At 35.9% G+C, this 17,783-nt stretch overlaps 3 protein-coding genes across 4 annotated transcripts; 2 read left to right on the forward strand and 1 right to left on the reverse strand.

The window, feature by feature from the left end:
- Positions 1-1,037: 1,037 nt before the first annotated feature.
- Positions 1,038-9,569, forward strand: LOC136419387 (pickpocket protein 28-like). The gene is made up of 16 exons (XM_066405670.1): positions 1,038-1,177; positions 1,804-1,974; positions 2,042-2,248; positions 2,865-2,970; positions 3,063-3,211; positions 3,377-3,489; positions 3,643-3,731; positions 3,974-4,158; positions 5,257-5,342; positions 5,461-5,551; positions 5,671-5,799; positions 8,017-8,102; positions 8,804-8,891; positions 9,081-9,206; positions 9,259-9,354; positions 9,407-9,569. The coding sequence occupies exons 1-16, from the start codon at positions 1,038-1,040 to the stop codon at positions 9,507-9,509; spliced, it is 1,965 nt and encodes a 654-aa protein (XP_066261767.1). The 3' UTR covers positions 9,510-9,569.
- An 834-nt stretch (positions 9,570-10,403) lies between these two features.
- LOC136416141 (transcription factor Adf-1-like) lies at positions 10,404-12,934 on the forward strand. The gene is made up of 5 exons (XM_066401189.1): positions 10,404-10,577; positions 11,981-12,136; positions 12,186-12,333; positions 12,394-12,611; positions 12,667-12,934. Exons 1-5 carry the CDS (start codon positions 10,508-10,510, stop codon positions 12,897-12,899), a joined length of 825 nt encoding a protein of 274 aa, XP_066257286.1. The 5' UTR covers positions 10,404-10,507; the 3' UTR covers positions 12,900-12,934.
- An 847-nt stretch (positions 12,935-13,781) lies between these two features.
- On the reverse strand, positions 13,782-17,365 carry Dus3 (Dihydrouridine synthase 3). Of its 2 annotated transcripts, none has more exons than XM_066400985.1 (8): positions 17,258-17,365; positions 16,709-16,765; positions 15,938-16,595; positions 15,647-15,863; positions 15,316-15,489; positions 15,037-15,167; positions 14,793-14,971; positions 13,782-14,587 (listed from the first exon to the last, which is right to left on the reverse strand). In XM_066400985.1, exons 2-8 carry the CDS (start codon positions 16,741-16,743, stop codon positions 14,158-14,160), a joined length of 1,824 nt encoding a protein of 607 aa, XP_066257082.1. In that variant the 5' UTR covers positions 16,744-16,765; positions 17,258-17,365; the 3' UTR covers positions 13,782-14,157. The 2 variants fall into 2 exon arrangements, with proteins under 2 accessions (XP_066257082.1, XP_066257073.1); XM_066400976.1 differs by having other exon boundaries at positions 13,791-14,587; positions 15,647-15,884; positions 17,258-17,357.
- Positions 17,366-17,783: the final 418 nt, after the last annotated feature.

Consider the following 17,783-nt stretch of genomic DNA (forward strand, 5'->3'; position numbering starts at 1 on the left):
CAGAGCCCGTTACGTAGGTATATTAATTTGGTGCTTGTTTCAGCTTATATTATAGTTTTTGCGAATTCTCAGGGTAAGTGCTTCTTTTTGCAATAAATCGCTCGTAAAAGCCATAAATTAATAATCAATTTAGACCGTAAATTTACCGCTCCAACACCGATTCCACTAATAAAGTGTCTTTGCTGGTCACCAAATATGCAGCAGTCGTTTTTTCTTCGACTGCCAAAAAAGCGACGTTTTACTGTCATAAAAAGCTGTAGAGTGTTACTTTTTATCCCTAGGCAGTAAAGTAACACTTATACTTCCCAAGGGTTAAAAGCGATACGTTCCAACCTGATGTCTTGTCGTTTTTTCGCTCGATAATTTATTAATCCGAGGAAAACTGATCAATCGACACCAATCGGAGAAGAAGTTGCTGCTTCACTCGGCTACAACGTGAGTTTATTAGCGTCCTACATAGCCTCGGTTTCGACTTAGCCGTGAATATCACCGCGGCAGTAAATGCGCTTTTTTCCCGCCCTGCAACTCAAGCAGCTACTTCTCTTCGAAGTAAAAGTTTTTTACTGTCTAGGCAGCAAAAGAAAAAACCAAAAGGGCCGTGAAAAGTCTTTTTTTACCTTGGCTCGTGTCCCGAAAAAAGTAAGCAACGCCACGAAAATTCCCGTCAAAATGGGACCCTTATGCAATACTGACCCCAATTACACCTGGAAATGGAATTCATATCCATTCAGTTAAGTGTGCGGCAGGCAACACATTGCAGCAGGGGACAAGGAAAAAATTACCACACACGTGCGTTAAAGATCCTCTTTGAGCTAACAATTGCGTGCAGTAAAGCCACATTACGTCACGCTCATGAGAAAAATGTGATATTTGCACAGTTCGCTAAGTTCGTATATTTTACAAAAAATTACGTCGAAGTGTGGTTGAGTTCAAGGATTGCAGAGGACTGCTTTATTTACGACCGAACTGATAGTTCCAAATATAATTCAGATTAGTTTGTAGGTGTCCACTAGAAGTCTTGTAGACGGATGGTTAAAATGGTTAAAGAGGACACCCTGTTTGTAAGACCTAGAAAACCCATCAGTTGGGCTTCTGAAACTGTGCGGCAAAAGACCGTTCCAATATTCAGACTCGGGGAAAATGATTTTACGGCCACTGCGCCACATTCCAACCTCAAGTAAGCGGACAAAATGTTACCTTTAGTGTAAATGTATTGTAAAAAAATAAGTAAAAATAAAATGGGAAAAAATGTATTATTTTCAAATTTCCGACGAAATTTTTGCGAATTGTAAATTTTCAGATTTTTAGTGATTTTTGGGAAAAACTTTAGATTATTAATGCAACTCATATAACTTACTGCGATGGTCTGCAGCTTGTGCGCAAACATCATATTCGTGAGAAAACGCATGCGTAATTGTGACTGTAGCTGTCGGGCTTCATGTCTATTAGCATCATTAGTTGCATGTTACTCATAATTAAAACGTGTTAATTCAATAAAACTGACATGGTCCTATACTCAACGCCTTAAATTTATGCCAATTTTGGAAATTAAGTATAATTCTGGAATTTAATGGAATTTAATGGAAATTTAAATTTGTGAAAATTCACAGTATTTTTAAGAAAATTTTAAAGCACAATCCAGTGGCATACTTAGATTTTTTCTAAGACATGCAATTTAGTAGCAGAAAGTATTTTTCCCTTTTTTAGTATGTATTATTCAGTTTTTTTTAATTTTCTGTAAATGGACTTCTGAAAGCGATTTTGTAACATTTATGCTCACGCACCATCCGATTTTATTTTCAGCTTAAACGCGAAAGATCATCTGAGTATTTCCAACCCGAGACCAATTTATCCTAAAAAGATCTCTGTGAATGTTAAGAAGACTGTTGTGAATCAACTACAGAAATATTGTGAAAACACCACATTGCACGGATTGAGATACGTAGCAGACACTCATTTATCTTTCGGTGAAAGGTCACAACTAATTAAGGGATGAAAATAATATCTGAACAAAAAAGCACTTTTTTTAATGAAATTTCAGAATATTTTGGTTGATCTCTTTCTCCTTGGCAATTGGGTTTGCGGCCTATTTTATCTCTAATATTTATGTTAAATGGAAGTCGAGTCCAGTGATAATCAGTTTCAGCCCCTTTGATGCAGATCTCAGTTCCATCCCATTTCCTGCCGTCACTATTTGTAATATGAATCAGGCCAAGAAAAGTCAAGCCGAGGAAATTATCAAACACGGGTATAGTTGATCTCTAATTTGAAATAATCAGTTTTTGTCATATAGATTAATCCGTTCCTGCAGCTCAATCTGAGAATCTCGGTAACCATAGATGATGCGAGGTCGGTTAAATTGGGGCAAAGTAGGACAAGAGTTCAAGAATACATCGTATCAACATTTGAAAAATCTCTAGGGCTTTGGGAGATATTCGAAAAAAACCGAGATTTTGGAAAAACGTTTTTATTTTTTCTTCACCTTATTTGGCAAGATGATTCAAAATTATTGACACTTCATCAGTGCAACTTTTTCTTTTCTACAACGTAATGATGTCATATTTGAAATTCGACGTTCCAATGTGCAGCAAAAATTATCAATTTTGTTTTTCTACCGGTGCCATTTTGGATTTTTACTTTTTAAATTCAACTTTTTTTCTGATTACAATGATATATCACACGTTAAAGTCCGGTCTTGCAGTTTAGTGGAAATGTCAAACATCTTTGTAGAAATCTAATGAATCTAAATCTGGTGAACGTGCCGGCCACACAAGAATTTTGATATTTCTTCTAAACTGCAAAGTCGGTTGCAAAACTTATCTAAGAATGCAGCATAATCGATTAAAGATGTACCTAATTTACAGATCTATCGTTGACAAGAAATTATTAGACGATTCGTGCAATGGAAACACAACTTTTGATAGCACTGAAAATATTAAATGGGAAACTCTAAGAAACTTTTTAGTAAGGGTAAGTCACGCAGTCGAGGAAGGGAGGTGAAAAGCTCGTTGTCAACTATCCAATTTTTATATGATAGATAAATAACAAATTCGTATTATTAGGTGGGAAATTCATGCACTGATATTTTGAAACTCTGTCAATGGGGTAGTCAAACCATCGATTGTGAAGACGTATTTAACAACGACTTAACAGATGAAGGTCTGTGTTGTTCTTTCAATCGCTTACCACCGCAGAAGATTTTCAGAAATCTGTAAGCCTATATGAGTTCAGAAGCAATTTGGAGAATAATTTTTATTGCAACTAGTTGATAAATGAAACACGTTTGATTCTGACAAACCATTTTTTTATGATTTTTATGCACCATTTACTACCAGTTTACTTATGTAGATATTATTCGAGGGCAATGTGGTTTTAGGAAAGATATAAGTATACTAAATCAAACTTACCCCGAAAACGTTTATGATTGGAACGCCGAAAAGGGTTTTAAAGACATGAAATATGGAGAATACATACCCAGACGTCCTCTAGGTGGGTTTAGGGATGTAACAAAAAAACATTTTAACGCATTATTTATATAGTTAATTAATGGGTATTATTATAAAATGCATTTCCGTAAAATAATGAATTTTACAAAATTTACCAAATGTACTACTGAATATATAGTTTTTTACCCTATTCCAGGTGCCGGTGCTCACTTGGGATTAACTGTAATTTTAGACGCCCAAGTCGACAATTACTACTGCTCATCGACTCGTAGCACTGGATTTAAAGTAAGTAATGCAAAGCCAATTTGGAGGGGCTTAATGAAAACCAAGTTGGTAGTGCGCCCATCAACTAGATCTTGAAAAACGGAAACAAGATATAATGTGTCCCTGCCGTAGTGCGTCCTTGATATAGTGCGTCCTTGACATAGTGCGGCCGAAATTCGATCCTCACCTTTATGTCGTCGCTAAATTTGACCCTGGTTTCAATAACATACTGGCTCTTAATTACTTCCCTTAATATTTCCTAGGTCATACTCTCAAACCCTATTGAAACTCCGAAAATGGCTGATTTTGGTTTCCTGATAAGCCCAGGGTTAGAGACGAGGGTCACCATAGAGCCTTCGATAAGAGAAGCCACAAGTTCGCTGAGAAGTGTTCCCATAATTAATCGACAGTGCTATTTTTCTAATGAGCGACCACTGCAGTACTACAGGTAAAATCGCATTGAAATGTTAATATAATTATTTACAAAGTGTCTGATTTAGGAGTGCAGCGGTTGTGTGATTTTTCCTTACAATTTTCAGTCGCATTAATTACTTTTTAAATATTAAAATTATATTTTGAATGTTAAATTAAAATTTAAATACTACACATATACCATCGATTTCCATCTGTAATATTTTTTTAATTTATGATTTGTGTACGACATAATCGGTATCCAAAAATTCGAATTACTTACGAAGGCCTTTAACTACCTGCTTTGAGTGAAATGTCATGCCACGTAGCGAAGACGGACGTAGGTAAGAATAAATAAATTATTAAAACTCAAATTTAATTTGTCGGCGCCTTCTTTGGATGCGACAATTAGCCCCCGTAACGATTACGTCGTTTTGGAAAATACACATTGCAGTATTGTGTAGTATTTTTAATATCAATTGAAACCCTCGCCCATCGCAGGACTGATAGAAAAAAATATCGATATCGGTACGAAAAGGTGCAAAAAATCTTTACAATGTCTTCTGCAAAGGTACGAGTCATAGACCGAACGATCTCCAAACATTCAAATATTTTTACACCCTTTTTCGCGAGCGTCAACAACTCTCATCGGTCTAACCATAGAAACAATACGCGAGATGAAATAATATACAGGGTGTATAAATATATATATATATGTGTGTGTCAGGGTGTTTGTCGTGTCGAAGTCGCGCGTCTGAGTCGCGTGTGCAAGCCACGTCGCAGTCACATCTTGGACGCGTGCAAAATAAGGGGGTTAAAAATAATGCAAAAAAAATTGCAAATAGCATAAAAAGTTAAGAAAAGAAAAAGCTAAAACGTTTAGAAAGAAGAGCACAAACATTTTTTTAAAAAACACAAAAACTTGCAAATAGTGCATAAAAAAAGAGCAAAAAAAGGCGAAAAAAGGAGCAAAAAAATTAGCAAAAAAGGATAAAGAAATAGTGCAAAAAGGGTTTAAAAAAACGGCGTAAAATTATGTAAAACGTGTTTTCGATGTGGCTTGAACACACGACTTTGGCACGATTAGAAACGACTTCGACTAGGGATTTTCTCTAAAACGTTATTTTCGTTTTAGGACTTACACTCAAAGAAACTGTTTACAAGAGTGTCAATCAAATTACACTTTAAGAGAATGCAACTGCATTCCGTACTACCTACCAAGTAAGTCTGTTGTAAGCCATTGAGGTTCGCCACCAAATAAAACGTTGTGCGGATTTTCACAATTTTTCATAACTATTTTATTGTCACATTCTGAGTCTATTAAGAGTGTCAATTTCAGAAAATAATTTATCGCCGTATTGTGGGAATCGATCGAATGTTAATTGTACTCGAAGGGTGAAAGTCGATATTACTAATATAAAAAACGGAAGGTAAGAAGCAACAGAATACGCGTTATTAAGTACGTATTCCTGGTTGGGCATTTGCTTCATTTTTTATCAATAAAAATTTTAAATCACTTTTTTGTTTGTTATACGAAACGAACATTTAGTTATTTAGATGGTGACTGTCAATGCAAGCCTGCCTGCTTTGAAATTATCTATAAGCAAGTGTCGTCTGAGGTCCCCCTTTGGCCTAGCAATTTCAACGGTTATAGTGTTACATTGAACGACACTAGAAGGTTTGTGAGTGTGTTTCGTGTAATACAATATAGATTTAAATACTGCTTAAAATTTAACGATTAAATTCGCTTTTAGGTGTTATAAATTTACGCACAGGGTGCGTCAAAACCTATAATTTTTTTCACGGAATCCCTATATGTATAGTATTAGATATTTAAAATCGTTGAAAAAAAAATTCTTAACTTTTTGAATAGTTATTGACAACCATTTAAACGAGTAAATAAAACAGATTTTACGAGGTGCTCGAAGGGTTTACCCTCCACTTCCAAGCACAGATCTATGCTTCTTCGCATTGATCCTAAAATGTCCCATCTCCTTCTTTTGGCCCTTAAGGTTATGATGATTCTTCGCAACTCATTAATATCGACAACTACAAATTTATAAATAAACTCTTTTACACTTCTCCAAAAGTAACAATCCAATAGGGAAAAATGTGGTAAGCGAGCCGGCTGGAGGGTGTCTTCATTGTCTGGAATGATTTTAAAAGGAAAAAACATCAAATATTTCAACTTTAAATTTTTTCAAGACTCTTCACACAGAGGTTTTGAAAACAACCTCTATCTACAAAACTAAGATGGCAAAAAATATTCTATCCCTATCTACTTTCCTTCCACAAAAAATCACTACATGACTAAGAAAACCGTAAATCTATAATTTCGATAACAGCTCAGACACCCTGTAAAATTGCTGACTTTGAGACCCCCTAAAAACTATCGATGTGATAACATCCTGTATTTCTAATTATATTAATTATTAAATCTCGAGATAGACTACAAATGGAGAGAATAGTTGTGATAACTTCTTTTTTAGTTTAAGAGAGGGAACATACTTTTTGTAGAATACTAATTGCGCCGACGTACTTCCAAAAAAGTATTCTCAATTTTAGCCTATCAGTGGTCCATTTTTACTTTAGACAAGCAGTATCTCAAAAACGAGTAAAGGATTTCCTTTATAATGTTCCAGAAGTTTTATGTAAGTAGAGATGATTTTCGAACTGATTACCACGTAGATACCTATACATTTTTATTTTATCGTTTATGTGATTTCCATGTTAGATATCCTTAATTTAAACACACTGGGCAAATCTTGTGTTTTTTTAAATTACATTAATTTACGTTTTAATACTCATAAAAAATGTCTCAAAATAATGATGACTTGATACATGAAAAATAAAAACTAAAATAAATAATTAATTTTTTTCCTTAAATTTGCCCTTTCTTTTAGCAAATGTTGGAGGTATCCTCGGATTGTGGTTGGGATTGAGCTCATTATCTATCATAGAATTGACTTATTTTGCATCTCTGAGAGTGCTCTGCTTGTACGCCAAGAAGAAACGCAAAGACCATAAGCAGCGTATTACTGAAGCTCCATCACTCCAGGTTTTATCGCATTGAACTCAACCGATAATGACATGAGTATTTTTAATCTCTTTAGATTTAAGGCGGAAGTGTGTTTTAGTGGTTCCATTTACTGTAATCATTGCTTAAAAATAAACAAAGTTTGTGTCAAATAAAATACTTGTGCACCTTCATTACGGAAATAATTGGATTTCTCTCTATCCCTACGAGAACTAAAAACAGAATTGGTGCATGTCTGAGCCCCTTAATGATTTTGCCACAATTTGTACTACACGCAATAGAATTGCGAGTGTATGGGAAGATCACCGTTTAAGCTCAAGGAAAGATCGGAAATATATCTGCGCACAGCGATCTCAACAATATAAAATGAATAGTATAATATTTAGCCCGACCAATAATATGACTCGTCCCTAAATTTACATCAGTACGCGTTTTCCTTAAATTCACATCAATGCACGCTCTTCCTAGTCGCAGCAATATCAACAATACTCATCTCAACAATACGATACTTATGTTAGAATATTTCACCTGATCGATAATATGTCACCCCTAAATTTACATCAAGGCGTATTCTTCCAAAATTTTGAGTGTGATTTATTTCTTCCTGTTAATGACTCATTTGTTTTTATAAAGGCACTAAAAGAAATTGAAGGATTACAATATACTATGTAAGTATACAGGGTGGTCAAAAAATCCTTCTGGTCATGGGGTGATTAAAATAATGCAGAAACATTGGGTTCGAGTATTTCCAAATACCGCTAGTTAATTCTATCTATTTTAAAATGACTATTAAACCATGCATATCTGTTCCTAAGATATTCAACTTCCGCATTATACTCAGGCGCTTTTTTCTTTCAGGACCTACAGCCAGCAAAATTGCCTTCTTGAATGCCAATCGAATTACACATTGAATTCCTGCAGGTGTGTTCCCTACTACTTGCCAAGTAAGTTTTAATTCAGCACGATTAGTTCAGTCGTTCAATGTATTTGCGTTGGAATTGTAGACGCCCTTTAGGGTGATAGACTTGATAAGGAAACATTCGAACAGTGATCTTTATCAGATTGGCGTGTAGTTTCGTCATTAAATAAAAACTTTCATAAAAAAAAGATATGTGACGGGTTATTTTTAATATATTTTGCTGTCCACTTATGAGGTAAATGGATCTTGTGGTAAATGACCTTTGAAAAAAAAGGCAAACTGGAATAAAAACCGAAACATTCAATGCTAACGAGACACATTTAAATTGTGAACGGAGTATACTGCAACTCAAGACACTGACCGTATAGTTCATTCACTATACTTTTGGTTGCACGTCACTAATCACAGAGAAGATAAAATTGAGCGGTGGTGCCAGATTTAGAACGAAATAAATTTTATCAGAATTGGACATCACTTTAAACACATTGTCAACATCGCGCGGCTAGGACGTCATACAATCCGTCTGACGTGCTATCAAAAGTTTGACAAATAAACTACACATATATCCTGTTCACAAATTAAAAGCATCGCGTTAGCCGTGACGTCTCACTTTTCTTCCATCGATCCAAAAACGTCATAGCTCTTCCAAGAGAACGAGGTCTATTTGAAAATGAAATTTTTAACATGTTGTAATTAATCGATATTGTTGATTTATCATTATTTCAGAAAATTCGCTGATTAAATACTGCGGCAAAATAGAAAAACAATGCGTCGAACAGGCGAAAATTGATATGGAGACCGTAGAGGGAAACGGGTAAATAATTTAGAAGAGATTAACTCTAAATTTATATTTATAAAGCGGGGACTAAAAGTTCATCGCGCTTCTCTAAAATCTTAATCCCCCAACACACACTCAGCCCCCCAATCGCCGAACCTTTGGTCCATAGTGAAGCATCTCAACTGTAATTTCCTTCAAAAATTCAGTTTTGATTCGCAATTTTAGCTCTTCTTGCCTCTGTCTTCCGTCCTGCCACTTTGTGGAATATTCCGAATCCAAATCTTATGCTAAATTATCGAAGGAGGTTTCCAACGATGTTGTTATTTCCAGTTTGAGCAAGAAATACTTTATGTAAGTGATCTCGGGCGTGAGTAGGTTTTCAATATTTAGGATATTTTTTTAGTAGGAACATGGCAGTTGTCCAGTTCTTCTTTTACAACTCAAAATTTACAAAGGAGCTAAAAAGTGAACTGTATGGATTTACGGAAATTTTATGCAAGTACACTCCTTGCTTGCCCACTAGATAATTAATGAACTGTACATTTTTTCAGCAAACATAGGCGGATTGCTAAGTTTGTGTCTGGGCTTCAGTTTTTTAAGTTTAGTGGAGCTATTTTACTTTCTGACCTTAAGAGTAATATGCCACGTGGCTAAGAGCACTAGAAACACAAATCGAAAAGAAAAGGAACCGCCTGTTATTTCGTTTTTACGATGAAATGGTAGTGAACTTTATACTACGTAAACAAACATTGATTTAGAATGATTTAGAAGTGAATGTAGCATAATTTTTATCGTTTTGTTCGCCATTTTTGCAAATTAGGTACTAATCCATGACGGCGACATCGAGCGAAGTCTAATCATGACATTGCGGTGCCTTGTGCTAGAGGGACAAAAGAGATGACGAACGTGATTGGCTCGTTAAAAAGATTGTGACTTTTAACGATTAAACTTTTGAGAGATAAGATGGCAATTTCTTTTGAAACGAGATGTGGACTAATTTATGAAGCTCAAAAATCGAGATCGCAACGCTTATCTCACATTTTTACCCTGTACCCCGTAAGACTAACGAAAAAAGGCCACCATGTACATTAGAAAATATTTGAAAGTTTACAATTTTTTAGCTTGAAATATTCAAATAGATGTGTAGATTATGAGCAGCCGCAACATTTTCTTTGCCACACTAAAATATGTATTTGTAGATATTGTTGTCACGTTAATAAAAAAATTGAATGATTAAGAACGATTAATTTAATTTTTCCTAAACATTGGTTTGCATCGCACAATCAACAATTTTATGGATATTTTGGACGAGATTCTGAAGATAGTGAACACACAAATCCGTTGTCAGGGAAAATCAGCCAAAATCACGGAAACGGCAACAGCGTCGACGCCACAAATCGACAACGACATTCAACTGATGCTGCTGCGGGAAGGATATGACGCATAAGACAGCTGCTTTTTAGCCCGAGTGTACCCGAAGCGACCCGAACCTTTGCCGAAGCGAAGAGACGTCACTGCATGAATCTTATTTGTTACTTTAAAATCATGAAAGATGAGTTTCAAACATAAATACTTACGATCAGGACCTAGATATAAATAAAATTAAAACCTTTAACTCCTCGTTTCAGCTTTAAACTTGAATTATTATTTTGATGATGGCAAACGAAGCAAGTGTTGCAGAACAGAATGGAGAGGCCTATTCAAAGGATTTTAAGGTTAAAGGTAGGAGCATAATTTTGATTGGAACCCTAATTGGTATCAGTCCCTTCCAGCAGGAAATAAACCAATTTCAGACCCTCAAATACGTGCTTAGGACTATGTAGGATGCAGGTGGGGTTTGATAAGAACGCGTTATACAGGGTGGGCAAATTTCAATGATTGTATAACAAATCTCAGTAACTGCTAGAGGTAGATACAAAGAATAGAGCGCTCTATCTAATTAGCATGGATTAATTCACCTGATGAATGACAATAACTTTAATAACAGCCAGTGCGACAACTTATTTTTTCCATGTTTGTTGAAATTCAATTTTTTTCTAATTTCTTTGGAAACCTGTATTCTTTTGAGAACACCCTGTCCACCGCTCAAAATTACATACATATATTTCTGATGGTCTAGAATTGGTTTGCTTCTTTATTCGAACAATTTTGACATTAGTTACATCAATTTAGATGCAAACTGTTTGGTTTACACATTGAAAAATGAATGAGTTTTCTAAGCGACTCTTCATAAAATGAAGAACAAGAATGTAAATTAACTATGCTATTTCAAAAATAAACTTTTTAGTTCGCAACATGGTCCAATCTTATTTCTGTAAGAACTGTACCAATTGGTATGGTCCAAAAAGCTGATATATTATTGAAACAAGCTCACTTGAACATCTTCTGTGTCTTTACATTTTCTGCAATGGCTAATGGCACGTGTTGTGTAGTTCAGTGACATGACAGTTGTGTATGCTGGGGTGGTACTTAAGTCAAGTGTTCTAGTGTGATAATCAATTTCAAAATACCACAAGAGTTAGGAACAAGGCGAAGAATGGTATAGGAAAAGGAAGAGACTAAAACAATAATGTGGAATCACTGATGAAGTACTATGGGGTACAAAGTTTTGACATGAGTCTGGTTTCATTTGGATTTATGATTCATTATGTCTTCGGATGGTCTGTAGTCTTCATGAGAATAAAGTTGCCCTGACATTTTATTTTGGAAGTTAAATGCTTTGCTCTGAAGCCACTAAATCAAATCAGTGACTAATGGATAATTATTTCGAAAAATAAAGAGATCTAAATATTAATTAGACTCTTAAATCTGCAAAGCGTGATAAATGTGCCCTACAACTACTTAGGTAAGAGCTGAAAACATATGTATGAAAAATTCTAGAATTACAAGGCAAAAAGGGCCTTTAAAGAGGATCGGATCAGGGGCACGGAGTGATGTTACTGATTTTTGGATAATTTGCTTTACATAACTTGGATTAATTAAATTATTAGAATGTATAAGAAGTATAGATGTATGTTAATAGACCTTTAATATCAGTAAATTAGTAATTTCATTCCAAACCTTAGCCAAGTAATTAGCCAACAAGGAACAAACCTGTCAGTTTTTTTGTTTTTTTTAATTTTTAGTTGAAGTATCTACTGAAACCAAATTAGATGTGGGTCTGCTGGTGGAAACTATCAAGCAATATGAATTTGTTTTTAATACAGCTCACAAAGATTACAAAAATGCGAAGAAAAAGGCTTTGGCTTGGGAAGAAATTGCATTGATTTTAAACTGCCCTGGTAACTTGTTTTTTAATATATACAGTTGCATACACATTTTTAGTTTTAGTCGAAGATTGTCAAAGAACCTGGAAATCCTTAAGGGATCGCTTCATTAAAGAAAAAAATAAGGGAAAATTTGGGCCTGAAGCCCCTGAGTCAAACTGGCAATATTTTAATGCCATGTTGTTTTATGGAAAATACAGCAAGCCTAGGAAGTATGTAAATTTCAGTAATATACAGCAAAAATACGTCTATTACATTTTTCCCATCTTCAGAATGTACACAAGTAACAAGAATCAACAAACAGAAAAAGATACATTAAGTAGATCATTTACGGCTCCTCCGTTCTGGTCTATGGACAACACGGTATACTCTTCTCCACCTACAAACCAGTCTGAGGATGATATAGAGGTTACCACCCCTGAGTTGCAGGGTGCTACTCCGTTCACATCAAGAGGTACTACTCCATCGTCATCCAGGGACGGTTTTGAAGGTTCATCACATAATAAAATGTCGGTAACGTTGAAACTAAAACGAACCGTTTCTAGGTATACCTACTAAGAAGAGAAAAACGAGGGAGCGAAATGAACCAGAGGGAATTCTAAGCCTGGTAAAAGACATACTATCTTCTTCCCTTCAGTCAGTGACAAATAATGCCTCTATTAGGCCAGCTAATGCTAATCGGGCATTCGCTGACTATGTATTCATGAGGCTTGAGGAAATGGACCCCCAAGTGGCCATTACGAAAAGGCATGCACTATTTACAACGTTAGAGGCATAATTTAATGATTAGGCATTGTGAGATGTATTTTTTTTATTAATTAAAAATTAAAGTAATAATTTGTTTGTCACTGAAATTACCTATTACCAAACTAAAACAGATAATAATACAGGGTGATCGGCATAACAAAAAGGTTTTGCAAATTACCAACAAATTTCTCTGTCCTTAGCTGGCCTTTTTTTGGCAGCAGTCTCGGGTGCATCGGCAATTTTCGGTTTTGGAGCGACATTGGCAGCAGCCAAAAAACAGGATCCAAAATACTTCGACAAGGGCATGCTACCTTCAAAAGAACTACCAGAAACAGGGGCCAGCTTAGCATTAAGAGCTCTTAGATGGGGATCTGTATATGCGTTTGCAGGATGTGGCATTTTATTCTATACGATATGGAAACTATCTGGGGCGAAAAATGTGAGTTAACTTGATTGTTATATTTTTGAAGCTTTGGCATCATTAAATATTACGGATATTGTTTCTTTATGACAGCGTTTTCATGTCGAGACTGCCCACACTCAACTGATAAACATTATAGGTCATAGTTTGAAATTTATATTTGACGGTTTCCCTATTTTGGAACAGAAAGTACTCGGTTTGATTTTCAGTTTGACGAGTTTCGCTTAAAAATGGGTCAAATATTACCAACTATACCAAAAAATAATGAACCTCAAGGAAGGACAGAGTTTAGTGGCTTGAATGATCTATTACAATATCTACAAGAACAGAGAAGTGCAAAAGATGAGAGGTAGTATTTAGGGCTTACAATTAATGCTTGCATGTAGGGGAGCTACTACGTCACAAATAAGTACATGGCTGTTTTTTTATGTAATATAGCATTCAATCAAATATGTAGCGAGTTAGTTAAGGCCTACTGCTTTCCAGATGTTCTACCCACTGTTATTAAAATAAAACAAGACTTAGAAATATATGTTATACTTATTCATACTGACAGAAAGCATAATAGTTTAAAAAAACTAGATATTCTACTCGAGTATGTATCTACAGTAATAATTAACTAACAGTACTCGGTGTTACCGGATATATTTTTCTCTGCGAAAGTGCCATCTGCTTCACAGGATTGTTCTAGACAGATCAAAGCAAAACGCCAACATAAGCATCCACAGAAATCTGCATTCACCATTCTGTTGCTTATAAGTAGTTATGTTAGCAAGGAGATATTGGGGCATTTAGCCTCCTGATTTCTCTATGAGAAATATATGTTCTGTCACACCATTATACTTCTGGCAGTCTTGAAAAAACGCACTTACTGATACGAATTAGCCTTATGTTTTGGTATAAACTTAAACCCTTCAGGAACTTTTCCTAACAACATTTCGCTGACTTTAATCCAGTCTGCCGCAGATGGTGACGCAAACAGAGTTTCAAGATCGTCTCTCCCCTTGTAATAAGGTGGTCTTTCGTTCATTTTTTGAGGCGGTCTTTCCAATAAACCAACTGGAATATATCTACACAGAAACGATAACCACTCCAGTATAAAACGCCGTGTGTTTTCCACCCCCCTACTGTCCGATCCCCAATGTTCTAAACCGTAGTTTATGTATTTCTTCAAAATTTCAAATCGTTCCTTGCTTGAGATATCCCACAGCTTTTGCTGCTTGATCTCCGTGAAGATCCACGGTTTGATCAGGGCTCCGCGACCGATCATCACTCCGGCGATTTCGGGAGATTCTTTTCTTTAATAGAAATGATAGTAGAATTGATAATGAATGCTATATCTTGCACTGTTCCATTGCGACGAAATCTCAATTTAGACGTTCCGTCGAATAGGAGAGTAAAGATTTCTCGCCAAATGGAACTTTTTACACACATGATGATTGGCATGTGGTAATTGCCAGCTAGTCAGATCGCTGCAAAATGATGCAAATATTTTTAACTCACCTCACCCTCGCATAGTCTTCAAAGCTCAACACATCTCCACATCCAAACACCGGTACAGGGGCTGCATTAATGGCCACCTGCCTTATGTAAGCCCAGTCAGCAGATTTCGTGTATCTTTGTTCTCTAGACCGTCCGTGAACTGTAATTAAAGACACGCCCCAATTCTTGAAGGACGGCGCCTGCAAATTAATTTTGAAAAATCTTAAATCATCTCAGTATTTTTCGTTGAGATTATTGTGTATACCAGTTCATGGGCAACATTTTCGTCTCTATATGCGCCAGTTCGGGTTTTAATGGTCATCGGAATGCTTAGAATGTCACTTAAATTTGTAACACACGATTCTAAGATTTTCGGTCTTAATAGAAGTCCACTTCCTAAAACAGAGTCCTCGTTTCAGCAGTAATTAGTGATGGTATATTTTTGGTTCAACATAAAATCGTTTATTAATGACGCGCATTAATGAATGACTTCCATCCAGCCGCAGCATACTATATGCTTGTTATTTAATTAATAAATACGTACCCCCACCCCGTTTGAACACCCAATCAATGGGGCATCCAGCGTTAAGGTCAATAAAGTCAACGTCGCACTCTTTTTCAATCAACTGTCCGCATTTGGCCAACAGATGCGGATTATTGGCGCAGAGCTGCACTCCAAAAATATCTTCAGTGTGATGCCTTTTCATTAAGGCCCATTCTTAAAGAAGAACCTGTTGTTTTTAAATTCGTTTGAACGTTATTGAGAAACAGAAGAATGTGTTCGAGGTGCCCAAACCCGACAAAGTTAGGTATAAATAGGTAATAAAGATAAGCTTGTAATTATATATAAATAAAAATAAAAATATACGATATACCTTGAGGCATTCCTTGTAACAAGCTAGAGCACATCGCCATCTCGCCACAAGTTATCTCCGCTCCAAATTCCTTACATATTCTTCGAAAAGGTAAATTTCCTACAGTTGTCAGGGGACTTAAGTATAATTTATTGGCCCATGGAATGGTTTTTTTCTCTTGCGACTTAAGCTTTATAATATCCTCATCGGTCACAGCACCAAACGTCTTCTTGCTGGGCTGTTTCAAAAATGTGTAGAACTAAAATATACAGCTAAACTCACTACCTTGGTGTATAGTATACTATTTCTTACCTCATCAGGTGTCATTGAAGGTCTCATAGTTCTAGCCCCTTGATCATAACTGTGAATGAGTTTCTCAGCCAAATCGAAGTTATAGGTTCTCTTGCGCAAGGCCCACTGAACTTCCTTATCCAACTGATTTTTAACATAAGGTCCTTTACTATTGTAAGCATCATACTTTTTCTGATCAATAACATCTCTGCCATCAGTAGTAGTATGACTTTTGCCAAATCTACATGCCAGCCCCCTCGAACATTTTCCAGAGGTTTCAAAAAGATAACACTTTGGACCTATATCAGCAGGTTTGTTTTTCAGAAATTCATCTATATTATGGCTATTGGGACAGGCGTTGCGTGAGCACTCTGTTATAGTTTCTCCTTCTCTCAAATGTACCAAGGAATCGCACAGCTGTTCTTTTCTATCAATTGCAAATGTGGGACCTCTTTTTTTGTTTTGCCCCTTAAATTTCTTTGTCTGCTGAAAGCGGCGTTTTTTGGGCCGAGTCTCACCATCTGCTGTAGCTTGTGAATTCTCATCATCCTTTTCTTCTATGTCATCTAAGTTATCCATCTGCTCCACATTACTTTCTTGTGTTTCTTCTAACAAGGCTCTATCTTTGTCTGAGACGTGATCAAGGTTTATTTTACGCTCTTGTTCTGGTAGAATATATCTAGGAGGAGTCAATGATAAAGTGGACAAAGTAATAGATGCAGGATATATGCATGATAGTTATCTACCTTATTGTAAATAACCATTTTATACAACTGCAGAATTTTGACTTACTCAGCTTTTATGGCACTAACACCTGCTTCTTCCATTTTATACAGCAACTTGATTTATCTGTAAAAGGAACAAATAACCATCCTCGTTGCTTCAGGATTATGCGAACATGTGAAATTACTTGAAATATATTCAAAGAAATATTTGGGACTGAAGTGTATACTTATTGAGGGCATTGTACACTTATATCGTAAGGGTTGTTTACACGTGGATAGTTTCCTGAAGGGAAGTACTTGTCCTGAGTAAACTAACCAGTGTATCAACTTTGACTTTGCCACTTGCCGGCAAATGGTAACTGCCGTTCGCAGTGGTCTACAGTTGTCAAGTTTACCGTCGACAAGTGTTTTATCCTAGTAAACCATTCATGTGTAAAAGGCACATTATTAGGATCAAAGAAAAACCAAGGGGGTGCAACTTGCAAGGGCATTATACAAGATACAGTTTTTAAATACAAATTTTCCGCTCCTAATCTACAAACTCAAGTTCAAATAGTTCTGGATAGGGATAAAAGGATAAATAAATTGGTAATTCAAAAGCTAATATCAGACCTACCTATGCAATTACAACAATTATAACCATGTAACTATACAGAACAACTTAAGTACGCAACTAACATAACCTCACATAAGTTGGATATTTGTCGTTGCCCTATCGATACGTTGAATGATCGATACCGTAACTATGGCACCAAAAAGAGAAAACGGAGGACATAGCCAGGCACGTGAAATATCTAAAATCAATCTCAAACAAATCCGCTCAAAACTCGAAAGGAGTTAATAAATAAATGTGGAATTCTGGACTTTATGGCGACCCAAAACTCACGACAGATTGAGATCAATAGGTCGTAAAAATTTCTAAACTAAGGCTGGTTGAATGTGTGTAAATAACAGCAAAAGAGGCATATATGCACAAAATTGAAATTAAACAAAAGTCTCACTGTTTGGAGCGTCTCTCCAAAAAGACTTTTCCAAATGCTTGAGAAAAGAGGGTTAAAAGATAAATATGAAATTCTGGATTTTATGGTAACCGTTACCTGGCAACAAAAGCCAATGAAAAAATAACTGTTTTTTAACCGCTT

This window comes from Euwallacea similis, chromosome 2 (genome assembly GCF_039881205.1).
Source record: "Euwallacea similis isolate ESF13 chromosome 2, ESF131.1, whole genome shotgun sequence".
Classification (NCBI taxonomy): domain Eukaryota; kingdom Metazoa; phylum Arthropoda; class Insecta; order Coleoptera; family Curculionidae; genus Euwallacea; species Euwallacea similis.